The following is a 27,500-nucleotide window of genomic DNA, read 5'->3' as shown; positions in this document are numbered from 1 at the left end:
AAACCGTCAGGATGGCAGGGTCGTTAACTGCGCTCATGTCAAAAGCCAGGGATGGAACATGCTGAACATAACCAAGGGGCTCGGTGCTTTGTGAAAACAGAGCAGGCCATCCGTTTCTTTGACTGGGCGGATTAGAGTCTAATCGAATTATTTTTATGCGCGTTTTTCTTTCGTAGATAAACCTTGTATGTATCCTACATCGGGCCGTAACATGGTTGGCCATAGGCTATCCAGTATCCGTTCTTTTCCAGGAATAACTGTTATATTTTCCCATTTGTGAGAAGTATGTCGTTTTTGTAATCGTGTCACTTCCATCGAGGATGTAAGTGACATCCGCTACCAAAAATATACATGGGCAGCTTCTATAATGAACCACGAAACCACGAGAGCCAGCTTCATGAATCATACCGTTTTTTGTTACTCAGTTAACTAAAGCTCTCGTTTGAACAATTGTTAGAATAACGAGAGGGGAAAATTCTGTCATTCATTTATCAATTCAAATGATAGTCCAAAAGTCTGTGATATTAGGACGTCGCTACAAACAAACATTACATTAATATGCAAAAATAATTCAAATTCAACACATTCAGCTCTGGAACTAGCATTTCATCCTTCTATTATCAGGCCTTACAAGGAAAAATGCAAATAAACGGTTGGTTGCCGCGTGCGCATTCAACTGTGTATGTAAACGGGATGCCTGTCTATTTAGTAACATCTTGTGTCCTTGTTATGGTTTCTTTTCCTCCCAGTAATATTCGGTGTTTCCGCATCGATCCGCCTCCTACCTTTTCGGCCAATGAGGCGTCGGTGGGTCCTGTCGTCTGGAGCCATGGCTACACGGAGGCTTCTGGGGTCAAGAACAAGTGAGTCCAGCCGCCAAGAGCTCTGAAGGATCGGTTATGTTCCACGTCAACACACACCGCAATGACCGCGCAGACTCCGTTGTGAACCGGTTTTGGATCTGCGTCGGGCTTTAGTGAGCGGACCAATCCCTTACTGCTGCGGCGCCTCGACACAAGGTTACAATTTTTGGGAGGTGCCCTTGCGGACTTAATGGGTCCGTAAACCCAAGACAACCATGGTGCACTGCATTGTGACTGAATACACTTCAATACATTTTTACTGTATTCTCTGCTTCTTGTTATTGTTTTTAGTGAATGGAAACTTGCCGAGCTCATTTGTGGAGGTAACTCTTATTATGTGACATTCTCAGACAGGGACCTGCAGCTGTTATTATAACAGTGCCTTCTGTTTATGTGATCATAAATCATATTTCGCTAGACGTGGTTGAATCTCCGTTGCCGTTAGCGAGTTGATGCGAAATCATCATGATCATCATCGTCAAATGTGCAAATGCATGACTCGGAAGATGATAGTTCTGCTACAACAGAAGGCGAGGACGGCTTTGAGAAAACGACTTTAGTGAGACTTCTGTAAAATACAGAGTTTACTCATTGAATCTGATTGGCTGGTGTTTGTTGAAAAACGTAAAGCCCCCATATACCTAAAGCAACCAATAGCTGCCCACCCTAAGGCCAAACCCCCACACCCCTTTTAAGCAGTTATTGTATGTTGTGTGTGTGGCACTTAATGTACACACTCATTGTATGTTTTACATCCTTGCACTGTGCATTGTGTAGCGTATTATCCTAGCTATCTTTGTTGCATACGTGGAATGTGGTAACATAACAATTGTTAGTGCTTGGCACTCGGTTCTATGACATCCTGATTGCACCGACAGCGATACATACAGTTTCTCTTCTTCTGCCAAATGTACTTATTGTAAGTCACTTTTGATAAAAGCGTCTAATTGACAAAAAATATCCTAAATGTGAATGTAAATGTAAAAGTGACATTCGTTGCAAAAAAAGTAAACATAACTACCACAAGACGGCGTCTACACACAGGCCTGCCGTTGTCGCCTCTCGTAAAAGAAACTGACCACCAACACCCTCCCCCCCACCCCGACCCCACCCTCCCGCCCCCAGGCTGTGTGTGGCGGCCCTGTCGGTGAGCAGCTTCTGCGGCAGCCGCGAGGCGCTGTACGGCGTGTTCGAGGGCGACCGCAACGTGGAGGTGCCCTACCTGCTGCAGTGCACCATGAACGACGTGCTGGCGGAGGAGCTGCAGAGGAGCAAGAGCGAGGAGGACTACATGACCAACACCTTCCTGGTGATGCAGAGGTACAGGGACGGGCATGCACGCACGCACGCACGCACGCACGCACGCACGCACGCACGCACGCACGCACGCACGCACGCACGCACGCACGCACGCACGCACGCACGCACGCACGCACGCACGCACGCACGCACGCACGCACGCACGCACGCACGCACGCACGCACGCACGCACGCACGCACGCACGCACGCACGCACGCACGCACGCACGCACGCACGCACGCACGCACGCACGCACGCACGCACGCACGCACGCACGCACGCACGCACGCACGCACGCACGCACGCACGCACGCACGCACGCACGCACGCACGCACGCACGCACGCACGCACGCACGCACGCACGCACGCACGCACGCACGCACGCACGCACGCACGCACGCACGCACGCACGCACGCACGCACGCACGCACGCACGCACGCACGCACGCACGCACGCACGCACGCACGCACGCACGCACGCACGCACGCACGCACGCACGCACGCACGCACGCACGCACGCACGCACGCACGCACGCACGCACGCACGCACGCACGCACGCACGCACGCACGCACGCACGCACGCACGCACGCACGCACGCACGCACGCACGCACGCACGCACGCACGCACGCACGCACGCACGCACGCACGCACGCACGCACGCACGCACGCACGCACGCACGCACGCACGCACGCACGCACGCACGCACGCACGCACGCACGCACGCACGCACGCACGCACGCACGCACGCACGCACGCACGCACGCACGCACGCACGCACGCACGCACGCACGCACGCACGCACGCACGCACGCACGCACGCACGCACGCACGCACGCACGCACGCACGCACGCACGCACGCACGCACGCACGCACGCACGCACGCACGCACGCACGCACGCACGCACGCACGCACGCACGCACGCACGCACGCACGCACGCACTCACCTCTCTCTCTCTCTCTCTCTCTCTCTCTCTCTCTCTCTCTCTCTCTCTCTCTCTCTCTCTCTCTCTCTCTCTCTCTCTCTCTCTCTCTCTCTCTCTCTCTCTCTCTCTCTCTCTCTCTGTCACTCACTCACTCACTCACTCACTCACTCACTCACTCACTCACTCACTCACTCACTCACTCACTCACTCACTCACTCACTCACTCACTCACAACCCACGCACACACACTGCGCACAGTCTGGCGTCAAAGCAATATGTTCGGGCCCTATTGTACCAGCTAGTGAAGTCACTAAGGTCCAGGAACAGGCAGGTTTTTAAATGGCTTGTACTGGCAAATCACGCTCACACCTGGTGGTATAATAGAGGCCCCTGAACACCTTTTCTTCCCTTTCTTCTCGTACATTCATTGTGTTCAGGGAGTTTTTCCCAAAGTGGGCAACAGTAACCTCATTATGTGGGACGTATTGTGATGTGGATCACTGCAGTGTACTTGCAGTGGGACTGCAGGCCTGTGGCATCTGCAGTGTGTGCTCATGTACTCTATGATGCTTGATCCATATCCTAAAGCCCAAACCGGAATTAAAAGTCCTACTACATGGGGTGCGTTCCTAACACTCTGCCCATGGTGAGGAGCTGTGTTAATCCTCATATCCATGGTGGTGGTTGAAAAACGATCCAAAAGCGCTTTTATCTTCTTAACCCTCATGGCCGCCTGTGCCACATTAATTCCCAGGCGTTGGTTTAAAGAAGTCCAAGTCCCCTGGTTATCAAACGTTTTGGCGGAACGGAAAAGTAAGGGAGGGAGCATTTATTTTTATTTATTTTTTTAGACTCTTGCTCCTCTTCTGCTCTTTTTCCACTCTCTCTCTCTCTCTCTCTCTCTCTCTCTCTCTCTCTCGACAACTGTCAAATCTGACCTACAGCGCTTTTATTTTGAAACGTGCGACTTCACAACCCTTTAAGGAAGCTGGGCCAACTTTCAGTTCTGACCTACAGCGCTTCTATTTTGAAACGTGCGACTTCACATCCCTTTCAGGAAGCTGGGCCAACTGTCCGATCTGACTGACAGCGCTTTTATTTTATTGAAATGTGCGACTTCCCCCCCCCCCCCCTTCCAGGAAGCTGGGCACGGCGGGCCAGAAGCTGGGCGGCTCGGCGGCGCTGTGCCACATCCGCCACGACCCCACGGAGCCGGGCGGCTGCTTCACGCTCACCGCCGCCAACGTGGGCAAGTGCCGCGCCGTGCTGTGTCGGGACGGCGCGCCCATGGCGCTGTCGGTGCTGCACAACGTGGGCCTGGAGAAGGAGTACCTCCGCATCCGCCAGCACAACGCCATCGTCACCGAGGTAACCCCCCCCGATCCCCCGTTCTCCTCCACGTGTTGATGTGAAGAACCGCTACAGTAGTGGAGTCGGTATTGCATTAATACATGTGAAAACATTTTGGAATTGAATTGATTCTGTTTATTTCAGACACATCGATAGAAAATCAAACATATCAAAAATACAAAACGAAATGAAAAGCACGAAAATAATATATGAACAATGACGATGTTCGAATTATTTCACAAATAAAAAAAATTAAAAAAGCGTCTTACAATCATTCATTGATACGTCTGAAAAGGAGTCGAGGGAAGTATCAAACGTATACTTATAAACTTATAATGGCTTTATAGCCTCCATTATGTGCACGTGGATGTCATTTTCCCGCCATGCTGAGCCTTTGTTACCCCGCCGCTGCCCCCTACAGGACAACAAGGTGAACGGCGTGACCGACTCCACGCGCGTCATGGGCTACTCCTTCCTCTACCCGGCCGTCATCCCGCGGCCCCACGTGCAGACGGCCACGCTCACGCCCCAGGACGAGTTCTTCATCCTGGGCAGCCGGGGCCTGTGGGACGCCGTGTCCCCCGAGGAGGCGGTGGAGGCGGTGCGCAACGTGCCCGACGGCCTGGCCGCCGCCAAGAAGCTGTGCACCCTGGCCCAGGGCTACGGCTGCACCGACAGCCTGAGCGCCGTGGTGGTGCAGCTCAGCGTCAGCGAGGACTGCTGCTCCTGCTGCTGCTCCTCCACCTCCTCCTCGGACCCCCCGCCGCCGCCGCCGCCGCCGCACCCGCACTACCACTACCACCCGGGGACGCCCGCCTCCTCCGGCGCCGCGGCGGGGGGGGGGCGCCACGGCCGGCAAGGAGCGCCTCCCCCAGCCCCCGGCCTCGTCCTGCAGCGAGCTCAGCAGCGAGGTGAGCGCCAGCGAGATGAGCAGCGAGGTGGGCTCCACGGCGTCGTCCGACGAGCCGCCGCCGCACCACCCCCCGGCCTCGCTGCCGCTGCTGACGGAGCACGGGGGGCCGCAGCACCACCACCACCACCACGGGCACCTCGCCCTCGCGCCGCACGGACTCACGCTGCCGCCGCCGCCGCCGCCGCACCACCACCCGCACGCCGCCAGCCCCGGCCAGCACTGCCCCTACCAGGCGGGGGCGGAGCTTAGCTCGGCGCGGGGCTGCTGCGCCCTCCACCCGGCCGAGGGCGGCTCCGCCTCCTCCGCCTCCTTCCAGCGGCAGCTGTCCAGCGCCACCTTCTCCAGCGCGCTGTCCGACAACGGGCTGGACAGCGAGGACGAGGAGCCCATCGCCGGGGTGTTCTCCAACGGGAGCCGTGTGGAGGTGGAGGCCGACATCCACTGCCTGAAGGCGGGGCTGGCGTCCTCGCTGCCGGGGCCGCACCACGGCGCGCCGCGGCCCAGCACGCCGCTCCCGGGAGGCCAGGAGGCGGGGGCGCTGGTGCTGCTGCCGCCCCCGCACCCCCCGCCCCCGCCCCCCTCCACCCCGGAGCCCGCGGGGGAGGCCGACGGGGGCGGGACCGAACGGGACGAGCCGTGGGCGGGGGCGGCGGCGGCGGCGGGGGGCGTGGCGTGCGACGGTGCCAGGGGGGCGTGGTGGGCGCCGGGGAAGCAGCAGCAGCGGCGGGGCAACGGCTCGGTGGCCCCGCAGGAGAAGAGCCACAACCTGATCGAGGTGGCGGCCGACGCCCCCTGCAGGAAGCCGGGGGGGTACTTCACGGCGCCGGCGCAGCCCGACCCCGACGACCAGTTCATCATCCCCCCCGAGCTGGAGGAGGAGGTGAAGGAGATCATGAAGGAGCACCAGCAGAAGCAGCAGAAGCCCCCCGAGAGGACCGAGACGCCCGCCGACTACGACGACACCCCCCTCTGAAGCCGGCAAATGAGGCCGCACCGACCGCTCACGCCCAAGCCCCGCCCAACATCCCCCCCCCCCCCCGTTGTCGCGGTGACCGCTTGCTTTCTCCCCCTCTGCCACTTTTGAGTTAGCATCGCTAGAAACGCATCGCATCGTTAGCATCGTGTGCTAGCATTGTTAGCATCCTTTGCTACCGTCGATAGCATCGTGTGCTAGCACCGCATCGTAAGCATCGTGTGCTAGCACCGCATCGTAAGCATCGTGTGCTAGCACCGTGCCGCAGTGGCGTAACTATCGGTAAGCAGGATATGCGGGCGCGTACGGGCCCGGGCCAATCAGGGGCCCCAAAAAAAAAATATATATAATAATTGCTCCATACCCCCCCCCCCCCCCCCCCCCGTCAACAATCGCTCCGAACCCCCCCCCCTCAACAATCGTAACGAAGCCCCCGCCTTGAACATCCTGCATACGGGCCCGTCGTTGCCTTGTTACGCCACTGCCGTGCCGCCACCATTGATACGGAGACCCTAACACAGGCGTGCGGGGATCGCTTCATACTTTTCTTTCATTGCACTGTTCTTTTTCGTCACACTCATCACATGCTCGCAGTACGCTACGACAGCACAACCAGCCCACAGCGCCACCTGGTGGCACCGGCATGCTTAGCATCGCTCTACTCTCCTCTTTCCCCTGTTGGTAGCAAATTGTTGGGACAGCAAAAAAAAAGAAGCAAACGAGCCCTTTAAACGATACTTCTTGCATCCATTCTGGACCCATCCAAAGTGGTGCAGTTCTAAGAACGTTGTTTTCTACATTCATTCCACCACAGCCACTGGTGTCTCCGCGATCGTGCTAGCCTGCCACTATGTGTGTTCATCATGGATAACGTTTCCATGTCTGTCGTTTGTTTGTTTTTTAAGAACTGACCATATCTTATAATGTGATGTAGGGGATGTTGCTGGAAGATGTTTTTAAAACAGGTGCGTTGTTATCAAAAAATTAAAATATATGTATACGTATAAATATATATTTATATATATATATATACACACCAATAATACCACGCTTAACTGTTGTAGATAGGGCACTTTAAAGACTCTATTTCATCAGAAAATCATGAATCTTGGCCTGTAAAACGGCATAGAATTTTTGTAGAAATTTAAAGACTAACTCCTAGGAGTTGCATACTCTTTATGGTGACTTAGTCACTTTTTTTACTAATCTTCTCTGAGAGAAATTGTGATTGTTTTTTTTTGTTTCGTTTTTTTCAATTATTGTAAATAAGAGAAATGTTCTATACTGACACTTTTAGAGGAACTGTCTACCTTCACGTATGTTGGTGAATGGTTTTAGCGGTAGGAAGATTTATGGTTTATGTAGTGACTTAAGTGGAGACCAACTTCTCCTTTATCTTTCATTCTAGTCCACCAACGACAAAAACAGACACACACAAACACGCTCATATAAATATATATATATATTTATATATATATATATTGCCTAATGCAAAAAGCCCAGACACTACATAGACTATAGTAATTACCAAACCCTATGGTTTGCTCCCTTTGGTTTGCCCTTTAGCCATCACTTTGACCAATCACAGGTTTGTTTAGGCATTAGCATGCACACACACATAAACACACAAGCACACACACTTAAACACACAAGCACACACATACACGCACACACACACACACACAAAAAGAGTTTTGAGTGCCACTGTTCTCTTGCTGTAACTGTTATCACCGGCATGACTGTGTCAAGTGAAACAAACCAATATATCCACATGGAAAACCAACCACAGAGCTCCTGACTTTGGTAAAATAAATCCTACATTTGTGAATATAATTCATTCTGTCCCGGACTTCTTATTTTAGTCAAGTAGCAATCAAATTATATAGGATACAGTTGCCTCTCATTTGAAATAGACGTTGTTTTATCTTGTGTTTTTGTTGTAAAGGTTTGTATTTATTTAAGGGTCTGAATGCATGCATGCAGAAGGTCGGTCCACGAGAGCAGTAATTACATGACATCACCAGCAGGAGGCGATCATATACAACCACCTGCTGTAGTGTACAGTAGTCCAGAGTCCAGCACCTCCTCTTTAGAGTCCATTATTTACAATTAAATCACCATTCAGTTTTCGATGCCACAAAATGAAAGGCCATGCATATATATTATTATTCTTTCTATTCTCCGCCAGTATGCCGACAACATTACCTCTTTCTAGCCCTTTTCTTTTCACATTTCATCGCTATTACTAGTATTTTCCTGTTCCGTTCCCGATATTGAAGATGCGCCTTTTAGAATCGCTCTACAACGTTCACATTGCTCATCGCCAGGTTGGAGTCTGGGCTGCTGCGGTTCATCGACCTCTTCACATACACCACGCTGACCACCGTCACCAACATCATGGCCGCCAACACGGAAAGAGACGCAGCCAGGGTGACGGTGAGGTTGTCCGAGGAGGAGCCGCTGTACTGGCACTGTTCGCCGTAGTACCACCAGTCATCCCCCACCGCACACCTTATGCAGAGAGAGACAGAGTGGGTAAGAGGGGGATTGACGTTTTAACTGGAGAATGTCACTGTCTGCGCTCTCTTCCCAGAGATATAATAAGTGATGTAATCTAATTATATCCTGACTCAAGGTCTTCCCAAAGGCATGTAGTGAGGAGTATTTTAACGTAGGGTGAGAGTACAAAAACACACAGATGTGTTATTTACATTAATGAATATATGTCACACAACTTTTTGGAAAAAAGATTTGCATTAGATGAAGTGTATCATGTTTCTTCTTATTATTTTATTATTATTGTTATTATAAATTACATTGTTATAGCCATTTTCATGTAAAGAAAACACATTGTAAGTGGTTGAAACAGTACCTCCTAGTGGCTACATGAATCGCTGCATTCCAATTCGTATACTTTTCCTTTTTACTTGTAGTACGCACTGCAGCTACCCTTACAAAGAACGTAGTGTTGCACACAGCATGCATACTATTGGGAATGAAACGTTGCTTCAGATCAAGGAGACATCGTTGACGTTTACTTAGGCTACACAACTGTGAGTCATACTCATAACTCTTCTTTTGGGATAAAATTGGAAAATAATAAGTCACCTGCATGCCGGCTTCTTCTGCTCCAACACACACACCCCGTCGTTCAGGCACTCCACGTCTGTGCAGGCGTCACTGGGTGGCGTGGTGCTGTTGTTGTTGGGCGTTGTCGCGGTCTCTGGTGAAGCCGTGGTTGATGGGGGCACGGGTTGGGTCACTGTGAGATGAGACACGTCTGGGAGAAAAGATAACAAAATTATGATCATTGAATAGTTGAATTCTAACAATGAAAACATCACATGTGACGTAATGTGTAAACATAGCTCAACAACCATTTGTGTGCGTGTGTAAACCTATAAACAATATAGCGACCATATAGCGATATAAATAAGTAGGCTATATAAATAATCTAACAATATTTATCATTATGATGGCAATGGTGAAAGTTGTTGTGGAAATATTAATCATGACAATAAAACGATATTACCTTTACTTTATTACTAGATATAGATTTTTTTTTTCACCTAGAGATAGCTCTCTTCGGCTCTCCATTTGAAACTACGGCTGCATTTGTATCACTGTAGCCAAGATGTGTAAGTATTGTCAACCAAGTCATTTTAAAATTAAGTAAATTGAATAACTTAAATCAGTTATAGGCCTATAACAACAATGGTGGTATGTATGATCACAATCGAGTCAAGTATTATTTAATGGAGTGTGTGATTACGATCGACAGTTCCGGCCGGACTTCTAGCTGACTTTCTGTGTGACAGCCTGAACGTTGCGTTGTGCTTGGACCCAGTGTTTACCCTCCATGCTGAGGAGAAATATGGCGTCCCCGCCCTTGATGAAGTCCCTGCTCCGGGCTCTCAGGTGGGTCAGGTACACGGAGGTCCCTAGTGCGGGCCCTCGGAAGTACTTGGTTCCGTCGGGTGCCGTCACCTCGGCGCCCACCTTACGAGGGTCGTCCCAGTGCAGCCCGCTCCCGTCTGCGATGTTGGGGGGGACACGGGAGCAGAGAGGTGACTCATCACAGCACTGATCACACGCACACACACGTCAAGGCTACAATTGTTCGAAGCGGGGAATGCAAATCTAAGTTGAAAAAGTGGCAAAAAGGGGTGTAGGAGCCTAAATGCCTATTTGCTTTATTTAAGTTCATATTTTACGATGACGTTTGGATGTTCATGAGTGAAATAATATAATAGTTAATTGTGTTAATTTAGAATACATCGATTTTTTTTTTGACACCGTTTTTTGATCTCTCTCTCTCTCTCTCTCTCTCTCTCTCTCTCTCTCTCTCTCTCTCTCTCTCTCTCTCTCTCTCTCTCTCTCTCTCTCTCTCTCTTCTCTCTTTCTCTCTCTCTTTCTATCTCTTACCTCTAATTATAACCTCATTGTGGAAAAGGATTTTTGTATCTTGCGTTTGGCAAGTAAAACTTTTAAAGTTCATGTCGTGGTCCGTTCGATTATTTTTGTGGATATTGGATGAGGTATTCGCGAAGGGAAAACGGAGCGTCAAGCTGAAGCTTCAATAATTAGACCTATTGATCCTAAAAGGGGGATGCGGAATAAAGGGCTGTAGAGCTCATTGATTAACACGGGAGCCGATTGAATTGATTGCTGTATTCTTGCAATTGAATTGATTGCCGTATTCTGGGGGGAATACTGCCGTATTCTCCCCCCCCCCCCCCCCCCCCCTGGGGTTCTGTTTGGGCACGACGCCTGACCTGAGAGGATGGTGTTGGGATCGGTGGTGACGCTGCGCTGGTTGGACATGCGCTTCTGGATGTGCGGGTGCTGGTCCATCAGCATCATGGTCATCTGCTTCCAGGGGCACGGCCACTGCTGGCCCGTGTCCCCCGGACGGGCCACCAGGCGGGCGTAGGCCGAGAGCTCCCCCGGGTAATCGGTCCCCCCGCTGGGGTAGAGCGTCATCTGGAAGCTGTAGCCCTCCTTTGAGGTGAACGGGGGGCTGTGGATGGGGGTGCCGGGCGGCGTGGTCTCCATCACGTTGCTGAAGTTCTTCACCCGCCAGGCGTGCTCGGGGCAGGCCGTCTCAGAGAGGTTGATGTCGTCCAGGGAGAGCCCCCCCATCGCTGATGACGGGCCGTGCTTCTCACCCCGGAACACCACGCGGAACTTGGTCTTCACGTCCAGGCTCACGTGGTGCAGCTGCCACAGCTCCTCCGGTGGCCCTAAGTGTGTCAAAATAAAATAAAAACGGGAGGTTTTGACTTTTCTTGACGACATTAGCTCACAACTATGCTACCACCGCGGCAACCGAAACGCCTGAGTAGCATCCAGCTGCAGCCCCGGAGCCGGGGCCTGTGTTGTGGCAACTGGGCCTGTGTTGTGGCAACACAGGCAGGTTTTTTCACCATACATTTTTCTTGTTAAATTTCAATAAAAATAATGAATTAAGGTGATAATTAATCAAATAACAAAAGCTATATATATATATAGGAAGAAAAAAATACAGTGAAAAACTCGACCTGCCACAAAAAGACCTGGCACACCACAGGGCCCTCTGCCACACCACAGGCCCCTATGCCACACCACAGGGCCCTCTGCCACACCAGAGGCCCCTATGCCACAACACAGGCCCCCGGCTCCGGGGCTGCAGCTGCTATTGAAAGGCCTTGGGAGTAATTGATATTAGTAGTCAGTAATAGTATTTGATATCCACCGTCGATCGTCTTAATCAGCCGCAGGGTGCCGTTGGGGTGAGCGGCGTCGTACTCGCGCACCCAGAGGCTCAGGGTGTCCTCCGGGGCGGCGCTGTTGTAGTAGAAGAACTGCAGGCACTGGTATCCTCTCTTGGGGTACAGCAGTCTGCTCTCCAGCTGGGCCACAGCCCCCGCGTCGGCCGCGCCCGAGGGGAAGTGCATGAAATACCCTGAGTCTGTTGGAAATCAATACAGTCGTGACGGTTAAAGAGGGGAAGGCCTTAAAAGCTGTGGTTTGAGTGTTATTTATTTATATGGAAATGCAACAGCTATATCTGTAGTGGTTGACTCTGCACCGCCCCGCTGTATGAGGCAATTTTGTTTTAATGATCCGACCTATCATAGCATCTCTTCCCTTATTGGTTCAGGGGAAGCCGTCTTGCCTGTCTTTCACAGGTGCGGGAAATGCAAAAACTTGTCAACCCAGGGAGGGAGGGTTGTTTATTCATCTTCTGCTGTATTCTGCTCTCGTTACAACTCTCACATCCCCATGATAGCACCTTTGATGCCAACGCTGTTGGAAATCTTCCTGTGTTCGCAACCTCCCTTCCTGCTGCCCTCATGGATACGATGATAAGAGAGATTGGAAAACAGGCCAGGAGGGCAGACACCCTCTTATCTCGTGTACGAGATAACGATTGAGATGAATGGTGTGCGGGCAGAATCGCTGTGGTAATCACACACCACCACTCAACCACAGTCCAGCAGCCACACATGGGATGAAGTGCTGTAGAACGGCCCTAAGTCTCTTCAGGCAATTGAGAATTCATTCAAGTTTTGGATTTTTTCAAAACACAGCAGTCCTTATCGAGAACAAGGGCCTCTTCGCAGAAACCTATTTATTTGGCTAGTGGTGCAGAGTTCTATGCATGCATGTGTTGTGTGTTGGTGTGTCGGTTGTTGTGGGAAAGCACACACTCACCAGTGCATTTCCCCAGGTTGGAGTAGTCAGTGCTGGGTCCCCCGGGGGCCGTCGTTACCCTGGCCCACTCAGTGGTGGCCCCTGGCTCTTGCACCATGCCACAGATGTTCTGGAGCTCAAAGTCACACGAGTCCAGGAAGGTGGTGGCTTGCGCTGAAGGGGAGGTGGGCAACACACACACACACCCACACACACACACACACACACACACACACACACACACACACACACACACACACACACACACACACACACACACACACACACACACACACACACACACACAGACTTACTACTCAGCTAAATAGCAGGTATCATCAAACTTTGTCCCGCTGTAAAAGGTTAGCATATATTTGTGGGAGTTGTTGTGGATGATGACTGGTTTAAGCAACCTCACCTGGCCCAAGTCCCAGTAATTGGACTCTGGGCCAGGGTGATGCTGCATATGTGTGTGTGATCACCACACACACGCACAGAACTCCCGCATGGCAACATGGAGCAGCAGGGCCAAGTATCATTAACTACAAAATTGTCCAATTAACCGGCCTAGTGAAGCCACAGGGACCTTGTTGCAATCTTTCATCAACCAACATTGACGTTATTACCATACTTATTACAAGAGGCTTAGCGACTTATGATCCATATTTATCAATTCATCATCTATAGTTGGACGTTGTTTTGATCCAGCTCCATCTATGCATCCGGCATTAAGTACCCACCATCAGCACTCGCGGGCTCAACCTGAGGATTAATTGTAAATATTACTCATTTTATTTTACATAATTTGATCCTTTTCTCCTTATTGCATCGTGGGTCAGAGACAAACGCAATTTTGATTCGTCTGTTTGTCTGTCACATCTTTGAAATTGACAATGAAGCAGACTTTGACTCTGACGGCACTCACTGCAGTTGTACAGGCGGCTGAGCTTGAGCAGGTCGCTGTCGCTGAACTCCATGCGCTGGCCCACCACGTCGCTGAAGGCCGCGATGTTGGTGACGATGGTAGGCAGCGTGCCGTTGCGGAAGGCGTTCTTGCTGTAGTGCATCATGGAGCCGTAGTCGTACGGGACGCCCAGAGAGCTGGAGGTGGTGTCGTTGTAGGTGTTGAAGTTGTGCTCCTTCCCTGCGGGCCCAGAGGGATCAGTGAGTTTTTGGGGATTTTATTTTTGAAGGTTTCCTTTTTAGTGTCGACGGAGTAAGACATGAAGGTATGGGAGATGGAGGGGAAGACATTCGGCAAAGGGACGGGCAGGAATCGAACCCGGTCGCTGTGGTAAGGACCGTGACTTCAGGACATTACTTTCCAGGGCCGCCGAGTACTCTGCTGACTCAAACGCGAACTTTGCACTCTTAATCTTTTCATAACAATTAATAACCGGTCTGATTTATTGTATTGCAGATTCAAACGGTATGGTTTCACAGATTTGATTAGTTTGGACTAATGCAGAGGAAGGATAATAAAACCATCGTGACTTTTTTATTGTGTCATTTGGTGATATTTGGCAACGGATAAATGTCCCACACCAGGCACCTGAGAAGGCATTCGTGAACAGTACAACAAATTAGCCTGGCTGTTCCTTAATTTATTTCAAACAATAGGCTACATGACAGCCTGATTGAATAACGTGTGCCGACAATATCTGTTTATGAAATTCAAGTAACAACCATCCGTGAGCTATTGTGAATCAAATGCTCTGTGCGCCTGTTAGACGCAATTGGATTAACATACAACCAAGCCTGCGGAACCCTTTTTAATAGATTAATAATTAATCAGCGTCATCGTCATGTATTTGGTGTCACTGTCAGTACCTGCTGAGATGCGATCCCACATGATGGTGACGTAGTCGTCACGGTCTGAGCGCGATTGCTCGTGCCAGAAGCCCAGCGCGTGAAGGAACTCGTGCTCAATGGTTGCTATGCGATCGCAGTTGCTCCCGATGGACAACCGCTGCTTTCCCACTCGCCGGTTCCCCACAGAGGAGAAGCATCTAGAAATGCAAACGGATCGCTACAAACGTCACATAACTATTCAGGACCTTTTATGAATCCTTAAATGATCTTACTTTTTATTTATGTATGTTAAAAAGCTGTAGAAAAAAGCTGATAAATATAAAATGATAATAATAAATATATTAATATTAAATAAATATACATGATGTATATAATATATATTTAAATATAATAATATTTAATATATTATGATATAATATGGAAACTTGAATATAAATTAAAAATAATAATAATAATTATGTATAGAATGTTATGTTTTTCAATCTCATCTGTGATGAAACTTTATATAATATTGCCACACATGAATAAACTGGCTCAACAAGTGTAGAACGCCTTGTGTCTTACCCACTCCCTTTAAAGATGGAGATGTAGTTTTCTTCTCCAGACCAGGGTTGGAAGTTGATGCAGGTCTTCAGCCGGTACTGTTCGAAAGCTTTCAGAATGACACCTTTAGCATTGATCTCTGCAGGACAGCAGGCAAAAGAAGAAACGGGTCATGGTGAAAAAAATCTCGTAAGTGCCTCTCAAAGCTTAGATAATCAGGCTCTTGGGCACTGTTTACTCTGATAATGCAGACTTATTTTCTTAACTCTTTTGTGATTTCACATTTTGTGGACAACTTTGCAATTTGCCCTGTTTTTGGTTCAACATTGGTTATCAATAGTCCTTTCTAAAATCCTGTAATATAATAGTAGCTTTAGGTTTGCTGAACACTGAACTATTCAATCAGATTGTAATTGATTAGAAATACTCGGAAAAGTGGTTTGGCTCTTGCTCTGCATTCGGTTCTCATTGTTATTACCTAGATTTTCCTACCATTTATTAATTTGTTTAAGAACACCTAACCAATATCAGGAGATCTAATAGCCATAATACCTTTTGGAATATAACTTACCAAGATTAGAAACTGTAAACAACGCGATGCAACAGCAGTTATGAGTGTTTAAAGAGAGTCTTTATCGGTTGTTGGGGGAGGCAGGGGTATTTTACGACGGTGTATTCTCTTACCAAGGTCGTCCTCCATGTAGAATGGAACAGTCCTCGGCCATCTGTACTCATCACCTATTATGGAGTTTCTGGATTGCCTCTGTAGCGGCAGTCAAAGGCGTTCAGAAGTTGGTGAGAATACAATGAGCCGAAAGGCAACTGCTTTTCCATGGTGAGGCTCATGAACATACCTCGTCGAGCACAATGTCTCCCTCCACCAGGTTCAAGCCGGCCTCTGTGAACACCGAGCGGTTCAGGAGTCAGTGGAACAGCGTGTGAGGGTGGAAGAGGTTCATGTACATACATGCATTTAGTTTAGCTTTTTCTGTGATGTGGGTGCAATAGGAAACTTTATACACATTTATTAGGACAAGCAAAATTGTTCAAACCTTCATTGATATCGAAAATATCCAGATCCCGCCCGCCATCAACGTCATGTTCTGTGGCAACGATTGAAGTAATAAACAATGAAATGAATTCCAACATTCCAACATTAAAATAGATGTTGAAAGCAATCAATCAACTGTTCTATATGTATAAATATCCTGAAGGTAATACAAGTTTTATTCAGGATGTTGTCTATCACTTACCCAATACTTTTGCAGTTGGCTTTTTAAGAAATAAAAAAATACAAATCAAATTAGATTAGATTATTCGATAGAGTGATAAAGTCCATACTAGTCCATAACATGAATCAAACATGAATGACCATGACATATTTATATTTATAATAACGATATTTCTTACCAACCCATAGATGGATGAAAACAAGAAGCATACAATGTCCAAAACCAACACAACGCGTTTCTTGCGTCCTTCCATGTCAGACATGAGATGTCCTTCTACATCAGACACTTGGAGCGACGACCCCCACAAAGTTATGGCAACTCTTAAAGTACAAGCCATAAACAATAAAGTGTGTATAATCAGCAAATCAATAATTGACTTCATGCTTCATGCTAGGCTATAAGATTCATGTTATCTCTCATGAAGCTCTCAAGGTTGAGGTCCTAGTTGTTGTAGCTGGATGGAATTCACAGTAAACCTGTGTTTTTTTCTGTATTGATTTTCTATGTAACCAAGGTGGTGGAGGGGAAGTAAGGCAGTAACATTGATGTGAGAAGCCTCAGGGGCAGAATTATTGTTAAACATAGGTATTAAATGCAATTGTTCTTCTCACTTCCTCTGTAGATTCCGTGGCTAACAGTTGAGCAATGTCAATAAGCACAGTCAAAATTTATAAAACGGAGTGACGAAAAATCATTTGTTCGGCACATAGAAAGGTCAGAAAGCACCATGTCTGGGTGATCAAACCATCGTGTCTCTCATTCACTTGAACATACGTTATATCCTCCACCAGCAATATCCTCTGTCAAATTCACTTGGTTGTGCAGATTCCGCCTAATTGCATTTTTGCGTTGCACGAATGTATACAATAGCAATAAAGCACTTTGTTCTTTGTGACAAGACATTTTGTGTAGTATATTCATTTGTATGGCAATTCACTGTTATGGCGTCCACAGACTCTGTTTTAACCGACAGACATTGATTTAAAAAATACAAAAGTCAATGAGAGGTTTCCATGAGAGGTCATTCCATGTGACACAATCTGCGGACGACAATCTACAATCTACACGTCAGACTCATTTAGTTTTAATGCAAGTGCTTTATCATAACCATTAATCCTTCATTTAAGAGAAGGGCATGGATTTGGAATTTTCTTTTGAAAGTGACCGAGGACCTCCATTGAAGGGCAGACCACAATCCTCTTGATGAGAGAAAATGTCCATCCAATCATGTTTTCTTAATGATCTCTACTGGGAAAAGCAATTGATTTCCACATGACTTCCAAACCATTAAGCATTAGTGTGTTAGATGTGGGATATATTTTTGGTTTCCAGACCCGTTTTTATCACCGTTTTCATCACACTGATGCATCCTGCGGACGGGATTTTCTGACAAATCACCAATCTGATACATCGAGACTTATTATTTAAACAACAGCCTAGGATGTTGTTGTTAAGGAACTGTGGTATCGAATGGATATAGACTATGAATAGTTTTTGCATAATCATATTTTTGCTTTGTTTTGCTTTTGTTTGTTTGTTGATGTTTCCAGCACACTGCTTTATATAACTTCGGAGAGAAATGGCCTCTTGGAATAGATAGCGCTCATGGTCCTGAACGGATGCAGCTAGCCTGAGGTCATCCATCACTTATTTTACATTATTCAGGTCCTCGTGTAAGAATACATTTTTGCTTACCCATTGAACGATGCTCTGACCACACTGAAAGAAAGTCTGTTTGTTGTCACTGTCAATAGCATTGGAAACCATACATTTTACTTACACATTTATTCTCCCTTGATTGAATTAGTATTTAGTTAGTACTAACCCTAACCCTAACCCTTAAGATATCCAGATCATCAACAAAAGCTCTAAACATGTCTACTAGATGTCTTTATCTTATCGCTTCCATAAAAGCATACAAATCCTTCATTCTGGCGGCCATCTCCGCAAGGGAAGGGAGATTTGTAAGACCCAATAAGACTACACTATAGGATTCTGTAGTTGTGTCCATCAGGTCAGTCGATGCCTTCTGACGCCCACTCAGAAACACATAATGTAACAGAGTATAATAGCAGATTGTCTACTAGATGTCTTTATCTTATCACTTCCATAAAAGCATACAAATCCTTCATTCTGGCGGCCATCTCCGCAAGGGCAGGGAGATTTGTAAGACCCAATAAGACTACACTATAGGATTCTGTAGTTGTGTCCCTTCGGTCAGTCGATGCCTTCTGACGCCCACTCAGAAACACATAATGTAACAGAGTATAATAGCAGATTGTCTACTAGATGTCTTTATCTTATCACTTCCATAAAAGCATACAAATCCTTCATTCTGGCGGCCATCTCCGCAAGGGAAGGGAGATTTGTAAGACCCAATAAGACTACACTATAGGATTCTGTAGTTGTGTCCCTTCGGTCAGTCGATGCCTTCTGACGCCCACTCAGAAACACATAATGTAACAGAGTATAATAGCAGAGTCCACGGATGTGTTTGGATAAGCGGATGACGATGAGATGATGACGGATGTGTTTGGATAACTAACACACGTTTTGTTATACCAATCCCCCCGCCTGGGTCAATCAAGTCTCTTTGTAGATGAAGCCACACATCTTTATGAAGAATACAATTAACACTACTGTGTTTCAAAAATGGTGGTCACCATTATAATTTATTTTATTGAAAAAGATAAATCCAGTAGCTCATGTAACTAAATGAACACTATTTTTTCGATATGATTGTGTTATTATGCCATTGGCTTGCTTAAAAATAACCTCCTAAAATACCTTTAAGGTGACATAAAGGCTCAACCATATTGCCCTCTGGCTTAATAAATGATTTGAATGTATATTGTAGCTGCATGCAGACATCAGTATTCAGAAAACGAATACCAGCTTTGTTTTCTGTTAATACCAGCTCTTCTCCAAGTGGCTTCAAGCTGTAATTGTCTGGTATATCCCACTAGACCTCCAACCTTCAACCACTGCATTGATCATGCATTCACAGCAGGCATGTTTCAAATCAAATCAAAGATATTTTTTTTCTATTATTCAAGGATAATCAAGTTCAACTATCATGCAGCATAAAACATTTAGCTAGAATAGTCTTGGTCACTATCTTGGACTCTGAAGTTTTTGGCTATGTTTTTACATGTATTTGAAAGCTTATTCACAAGCAAACTCCACAATGAAGCACGTTTAATCTAACCTCATGGCCAGAAGTGTTGAATTACATTGTACCCACAGGCTAAAAGAAGTATAGAGGTTTGGTGCCCTTGCGAAGGAAATGATGGCCAGAATAGAGTACTTCATTAGGGGCTACAGAAGCCCTCAACAGGCGGTCGGAAAATGCATTATCATGTCAGATGTGGCATTAGAGGACATAGACATAGAACAGAGATTCACCCAGTGGCTACTTCTGGTGTCTAATATATGATACACATGTTTTTATGAGGGAGTTTATGGGGTTATTCTACTGCAATAAACCTTTCTTACTTGAGAGTCGATATTTAATGAAAGAATTGATGTTGGGTCAAAGTAATCCACTTGTAAATAGAAGTGTTGAAAGTATCCAAAAAACGATTATGGTAATGTAAACAGCTATATAAAATGAGTAGAGTTTTGTGAAGCGCAGTTTTAATGAGACCATCCAGTTGTTCACGTTTGCGTTTGTTGTGATGTATCAGGCCACATTCAATTGTACTCCACTCTCTCCCAACAACTGATGCATCCCCTGAGCCATGTGTATATGTAATGCTGCCTCTTCACACAAGCAGAGCCTCTTCACATACCCGAGAGATACTACACCTCTCCTGCAAATAAGAGACCAAGCAGGCAAAACAAAGCAATAACCACTCAATTTAAATCAATATGAGCTGGGGCAGAATAGCCCACACAGAGTAACATTGAGTTATCATCAGCAACCTTCAAGTCCATTCACAAATCAGTCAAACTGCGATTTTTTATATTGAATTGCCCTCTCTCACACTAGCGCGTGCACGCACACAAACACATGTGGAGGAGTAACAAGCTCTGTGTGTTGGCTTATTGTCTTGTGTTTACTTAATCTGTGGACATGCTCTTTTTTTTTTACATCCAAGAATGCTTCATATATCATATAACCTAGTTATATTTGAAGCCTACTGCTATACCTATTTTATAATTGCCTGATGCAATACCTTCAAAGCAAATTCCATGGTCCCTGACATGTATTTTAACAGATGTTCAGAAAGATGTGACATGAGCCAAGAAGTGTGGAATCAGAATGTCATGGATTTTTATAAATGCTATCAATGTATGGTTTTCCCTTTTGTATATTCGTTCTATTCATGTCGCTGCATGAAATTATCTGATGGAAGCCCACGATGGATGGGTTAAACCCAATTTTGGGGACGTCAGATTATTTCGGGAAAGTGTGTATAAATGTTCTTAATCTTGACCTGAGGAGGTACCTACTCTAAAAGCAAAACTAATACAAGACTAGAAATAGCACAGAGACTGAAATTAATAAAAGTACCTCCAGCAATGAAAGAAAATTTCCTTTTTTTTTTAAATAAATACATTTGTGTAAGTGAATGGATGATTGCAGGTTAGAGCTGCCTCCCCTGGCCCAGCCACCACCACACACACTCAGGAAGAGAGCTCCTGCATGGAAAGGAGGACCAAAGTCATGTATCATTGTCTGCAACTACAATAGTGTTTGCTACAGGCCACCAAGATGGCGTGCAGCTTGGACATTGCTCACTCTATTCTGGCCATGATTTCCTCGCATGGGCACCAAACGTCTATACCTCTTTTAGCCTGTGGGTACAAAATGTAATTAAACACTTCTTGCCAGAAGGTTATATTAAATGTGCTTTGGTGTGGAGTTGAATTAGCTTTCAAATACACGTAAAAACATCGCCCCAAATTTCAATGTTGCATGCTGCATGATAGTTGAACTTGATTATCCTTGATTAATAGGACAAAAATATCTTTGATTTGATTTGAAACATGCCTGCTGTGAATGCATGATCAATGCAGTGGTTGAAGGTTGGAGGCCTAGTGGGATATACCAGACAATTACAGCTTGAAGCCACTTGTGAAGTTAGCCATTAGCCAGTGTCCGTGCATCCATGCATCCGTTCTGCTATCGGCTAGTAAGGGCTTTCTGGATATGTCAACGGGATAATCTGCAGTGAGTGTTTACATGCAAAAACACAAAGTTTATACTGTTTCACCACACTGTTTGAATTCAACGAGCACGTTGGTGTCTCGTAAGGAACCAACTCGTGTTACATAGGTCTTGGAATGTTTTTCTGAATGTGTTTAGAAGCCCAAAAAGCGGATAAAGAGCTTGCCCCCATAGGAGTTCTCCTTTAACCAGCCCATGGGTCCAATCGGTCAGACTCGGGCCAGGTGAGGCTGCCTAAACCAGCCGTCATCCACACCGCTCCCACTGAGTCCCACAACATTCTCTTTCTATGACTGTAATTATGTGACTCCTGCATGTAAGTAATTACACATTTTTTCTAAAGCAATGCATCCAGGGATGGACTGTGAGGTGACTCACTTGATTAAAGGTCACTGTAGCCTGGCCTAAAAATAGGATAAAGGGATTCAATCAAAGTATTGAATTAAGTAAGGTTTAGAAACTGCAAATGTGTAATGTCGAAAGCACTAAGTAGAATGAAAGTAGAAAGCGAACGACGATAGTGCACTTTAAGTGGTGGATTTTTAATAGGTCAATTAATTAGGAGTTTCTAAGTCTTAAAAACAACATGTTTCTGTTATGCTATATATGCAATCAATGTAGTGTATGTTCATTTAAACAAAAAGTGTTGTGACAAGAATTCATTGAACTTGGTGATATCAGTTCATGCGATTCAACTGTGATCATGGTGATGTGACGTTTACCCTGTGTTATACTTGCATTGAAATGATCAGCCTGCTGGCTCCACCCTCAAGCCTTATATGGACTTCCTCCTTCAAGGTGGCACACCTGAGAATCAATAAGCAGGCAGTGCTTGGGGTTAAAAGGGAGAGCAGGCTGCCGCATGGGGCCTAGCAATAACAGACAGCAACTGAGTGATCGTCTAGGAGTAGTTAGCACTCTATTGTCCACACTGGAAATTCATCTTTGCCATTCTTGCAACATAAAACATAGCAAACAACACACAGACAATATAGGTTGAATTATACAGAATAGTACATAGAATATAAACAAAGTGGGTAAAAAAACATGACTCAATACTACTGCAGTTCTCAGTAGTTCCCAATCTCTTTTCATAAGCCCTGGCGGGGTGGTGCATGAGTGAGTGGGGCGGGGGGGGATTTTAGTTTGTCAAGTGACTGTGTACTTTATCTCACAGAGTGAGGTTGGCTTTATCCACACTTCGGTCAGCTTTGTAAGCAGATTACATGGGGTGGTCCATGAGTTGAAACTCTTGCCGTTTTAGTTCACTACACACTAGACTACACACTGCATAATAAAGAGGTGAGGGCAATGGGTCTGAAGTCATTGAGTGACTTGGGGCGTGTTATTTTAGGCACTGGGACAATGGTCGCCATTTTCCAAGCCTGAGGGACAAAACTGGCGGGGGCATTGTGGGAGTAAACACGCTGGAGTACTGAAATCCCATCAAACCTAGAATAAAAGACATTCAGATAGTTTGAGTGACTGACAGGGTCTTCACACTGAGGTGCTACTTTGTGATTCCTTCCCATCATAGAGTTAAGTCCTCTCCAGGCATCTCTTGCGTTCCTCTCCAGGCATCTCTTGCGGTCCTCTCCAGGCATCTTCTTTAATTTCCCCTCAACCTTGTCTTTATAGTCCAGTTTCGAATTCCGACTCTGGAACCATCGCTTTTTCCTCTTATTATATTTTGGATTTTCTTGGGGTGGCCAGCTCGACAGATTATTTCAGGTTAACTGTGTTTTGGTGGCGGAGAGCCAAACTGTCGAAAGTTAAGCAGGAACTCCCTGGTGTAATCAGGTAATGCCGGTTATCATTGGAAAAGTCCTTGGACTCGATCTAGGCGAAGAGAGCAGTGGGGGATTACTGCCACAGTTGCCCGGAGTGCCAGCAGGTGGCGCAAAAAACTCATTTCCGCTTCCCCTTAGTTCCCCTACCCATTATTTCAGTCCCTTTCAGCGGGATTGCCATTGAGCTGGTGAGGCCATTACCAAAGACCAACAGAGGGCACAAATACATTCTGGTGATACTGGATTATGCAACTAGGTACAGCGAAGCCGTACCTAGTTGGTACGAAGTGTTGGTACTTGTCCACACAAGAAAGTGTACGTTTCTGGCTGATGGAACTTAAAAAGTCTTTGAGAAGGTGGGGGAAGTGAATTGTAGGATCCAACAGCACCATTAGGCACTGACCTAATTGGAAACCTGTTAAAGAAATGCAGTGCCCTTCCTACCACCGGTACTCGGTCTTCTGAAGTAACCCTCAGGGACAAGCTGAGCCCAGCCCAGAGGTAGGAGCGGACAGAATTGGTTGACCAGAACCAGGACATGATCTCCAGTGAACCGGACCACACCAATCTGGTACAGCACTACATCACCAAGCCCGGGAAAAATATGAAATTGAGACCCTACCGGAAGCCAGGAGAGATGCGGTCAAGATCAAGGCTAAGACGACATTGGAAGCGGGAGTCGTCGAGGAGTCGCACAGTGAGTGCAGCCCCATAGTGTTGGTGTTGAAACCCCACGGCACCATAAGCTTCTGTATTAATTCTAGGAAGCTCAATTAAACATCAAAGTGTGATGCCTAACCAATGCCCCGAATAGATTAACTGCAGCACTTCTGCCAGTCCTGACTGGAATGGCAAAATCAGGAGGCTGTTCCACTACAGAAGTTACCCTTTGGCATGCAGAGGGCCGCGCCCGCTTTCCAGAGATTGATGGACTGGGTTAGCCGCCCCAATCGTCCTATATCAACGATATGGTCATCCATGGGACCGGATGGATCATGCATTTGAATCAAATGGGTGCAGCTCTTAAACGAGGTGGGGCAAATGGCCGAGCAAAAATAAGTTTTGTCCCGGCCTGCAGGAGAATGAGTACCTGGGGTACAGCATCGGGAGGGGATGTGTGAAACCCCAGATAAGGAAAGTGGAAGCGATGCAGGACGTTGGCAGGACGTTTGTGAGGCTAACGAGCTCCAATCTGAAGTTTATTCCCCACTTTGCGTCCCTAGCCAGCCCCCTGAAGGAACTAACCAGGGACCGTCTGCCTGCCCGAGTGACCTTGACCGAGGAGACCGAGAAAGCCTTCAAGAACCTAAAGGGAGCACTGGGTTCAGGTAAATACCTGTGATCAGGTAACTGCATCCGAAACAGGGGTTGGGGCAGTCTTCTCACAGCTACAAGGAGGTGAGGGACAACCAGTCAGTTATTAGCTGGAAGTTGTTGCCGCTGGAGCAAATATATTACATGGTGAAGAAGCGTGTCTCACAATTAAATGGGCTCTAGAAACCCTGAAGTAATACCTGTTTGGATGCCACTTCACCCTGGTCACGGATCATGCACCACTGGTTTGGATGTTGCGGAATAAGGACAGTAACGCCCAGGCCACCCGCTGGATCCTATCACTACATAATTTCTCTGTTTTGCACAGGTCAGGGGCAGCCCAGGGGAATGCCGATGCCCTTTCTGGGAGGAAGGCCCTGGGGAGCTGGACCGCTCTCCCGGTCGGAGCTGGACCGCGCTCCCGGTCGGAGCTGAGGGGGAGGATGTTTGGCAGACGGCAGGGAGGGTTGAGGGTAATAGTGAAAGATATCTTGCACCCCGCTGTCTCCGACCCCAAACCTTGGATAGACTACCTCCTTTGATGAGGCAAGCCTGAGGATCATTAAGCAGTCAGTCAGTGCTAGGAGTTGAAAGGTAGAGCAGGCTGCCACATGGGGCCTAACAACTACAGCCAGCTATGAGTGATCTTGTGCCGCCGACGAGAGGGAAGAGACCGAATTGCATTGATTACCAGTTGAGACCTGGAGTCTGGTTACCCTCAACGTGTACCGTCCTGCTTTGGATGAGAACCCTTCTTTTGACCTTAAATTGCTCTCTGTGTGTTTGCTATTTGACTTGGTAGCGTGGAAACCCCACACCCACGAGTCTGCTACTATATATTTATGCATAAAAAATATATTGATATTAGTTGGTTACTAATGAATATTTGCATGATACAAATAAAAACATAGCTACAAAGAGATGGAAGGAGAGATGACGTTTTGCATGCATGCTCCCTCATCACATAAGGAGACAGGAGGCTCCTCTGGTTGACGCACCCTCCCTCCTGCAGAGCCAGCGGTGCTCTGTAGATTACAGGCATCCCTCACCGTGCCCCAGTTACTTCAGCAGAGCCCCCCCCCCCCCCCCCCCCCGGCTGTCCCCCTGTTCACTGCCCTGGAGGAGAGGCAAAAAGGGCACAGTCAAATTATTGCATCCAAAAATTAAGACGATTTTACGTTTATTTTAACTTTTTGGATCACAGACCACAGCGCAATACCTCCTACATACCACCGAAAGTAGTACCATGGTAATGTGACTGGGTCCTGCTGAATTATGGGTGTTGCAGTTTATATACATTTGGAATCACAACATTGTGGGGGAAATTGGGGAGTTCAAAGGAAATGTAATTATTATATAGCCTACTGTAGGCCTATATAAAGACACTATTATTGTATTGCCTGTATGCTAAACGAATGAAAATAAGTGTGTAAAATTAAAGCTAACATTATTACCAGATTGGACCTGTCACAATGTTAGAGCTAACATTAGTTCTGACCAGTTCTGACTAGTTTCTGCCCCCACACAAATAGAGCTCAAAACAACACTAGATGAGGTCGAAACCCGACTCCCTTTAATACATAGGCTGGAGCTCTTTACCATGTGATCCTCACCACCTACATACCATAGAATTTCCTTTGTCCCCGAGTTGCGTCTGTAACCAGCTCTTGATTGCACGATGGGTTGCATGATATCCTGCCTTCTGTAATAAATAGTTGAACATTTCTTTTTCTTTCATCCTGAGTCTAACCTTCAACGAAGGAGAACACCTCCACTACACTCTCTGAAAACATACACAGTGTCGTTTGTCCACGACGATATGTGCTGGTGTATAAAAGGAGGGACATTGTTTGGAGGAGGCCAACTCGTTGATGGTTTTTCTTCCTTTACCATTTCCATAGCTTTCCTACACTAACATAGTGAGACACAATATTATGCATGAATTAAGTGTGGCTGTGTGTGTATGTGTCGGTGTGTGAACATGCTTTCATGTGTGTGCGTGTGCATAGCAATTTTCTACTCCTAGACAAAAATGAGGCATGCAAACCAATTTTCTGCCCATGCACACCTACTCTTCGGAGGATAACCATCGCACGCTCAGGAACAGTGTATGACCAATGCAGCTGTGACACTCTCCAATTTTCCATAGCTCTCAATTTTATATTCCTGTGTTTTTTCAATGAGTGCCTTTGACTTCACTTCTATTGATTTCCTTTGCGGTAGTGTTTACCGCAAGTTTCGTACAGCAAAATTCGTTTAAGATTGCTTTCCCCACATAACCCCCTTCCCTCCCTCCCTTCTTTCTTTCTTTTTTTTCTCTCTTTCTTCTTACCAATATACCTTCGCATTATATAAAAACAAATTCTGTAAAACGTCTTTGAGTAGGCCTACCTAGAAAAGCGCTTTTTTAATCGAATTCATTATTATTTAAATTGTTTTTGAAACATAAATAAAAGCCTATTGCATGGAGATGATGGCCTACCACACTCCGCATGCCAGACTAACATATGGCACATCCTGGAGTGATGTCGTTCATCTCATTTCCAACCTTCGAAGTATGTGTTCAAATAATGTTCTTCTTTGTTTTTCTTAGAATTTGTCCATGCACCAAATTTAATGTTATCCCATGAC

The 27,500-nt window shown here is 46.8% G+C and overlaps 3 protein-coding genes across 3 annotated transcripts in view; 2 read left to right on the top strand and 1 right to left on the bottom strand.

Moving 5' to 3' along the window:
- LOC132462813 (PH domain leucine-rich repeat-containing protein phosphatase 1-like) overlaps positions 1-6,597 on the top strand; it is a 44,254-nt gene extending 37,657 nt beyond the window's left edge. Inside the window, 5 exon segments of the mRNA XM_060058571.1 lie at positions 750-863; positions 1,989-2,183; positions 4,234-4,462; positions 4,866-5,276; positions 5,320-6,597. Coding sequence (XP_059914554.1) covers positions 750-863; positions 1,989-2,183; positions 4,234-4,462; positions 4,866-5,276; positions 5,320-6,330 — 1,960 coding nt within the window. The 3' untranslated portion in view covers positions 6,331-6,597.
- A 276-nt stretch (positions 6,598-6,873) lies between these two features.
- On the bottom strand, positions 6,874-16,923 carry mep1bb (meprin A subunit beta b). Its single transcript, XM_060058513.1, has 14 exons — positions 16,771-16,923; positions 16,614-16,632; positions 16,413-16,463; positions 16,215-16,258; positions 16,045-16,123; positions 15,382-15,499; positions 14,836-15,014; positions 13,931-14,149; positions 13,027-13,179; positions 12,065-12,280; positions 11,106-11,573; positions 10,185-10,364; positions 9,439-9,610; positions 6,874-8,841 (listed from the first exon to the last, which is right to left on the bottom strand). The coding sequence occupies exons 1-14, from the start codon at positions 16,852-16,854 to the stop codon at positions 8,619-8,621; spliced, it is 2,205 nt and encodes a 734-aa protein (XP_059914496.1). The 5' UTR covers positions 16,855-16,923; the 3' UTR covers positions 6,874-8,618.
- Positions 16,924-27,305: 10,382 nt separating this feature from the next.
- Positions 27,306-27,500, top strand: part of LOC132462776 (opsin-5-like) — an 11,754-nt gene continuing 11,559 nt past the window's right edge. The window contains exon 1 of the mRNA XM_060058512.1: positions 27,306-27,500. This exon is cut by the window's right edge and continues 1,023 nt beyond it. The gene's annotated coding sequence lies outside the window, so the exon portion shown is untranslated.

Source organism: Gadus macrocephalus, chromosome 8 (assembly GCF_031168955.1).
Source record: "Gadus macrocephalus chromosome 8, ASM3116895v1".
In the NCBI taxonomy this organism is placed as follows: domain Eukaryota; kingdom Metazoa; phylum Chordata; class Actinopteri; order Gadiformes; family Gadidae; genus Gadus; species Gadus macrocephalus.
Note: the sequence above shows the minus strand (reverse complement) of the source record. Positions and strands in the feature narration are given on the sequence as shown.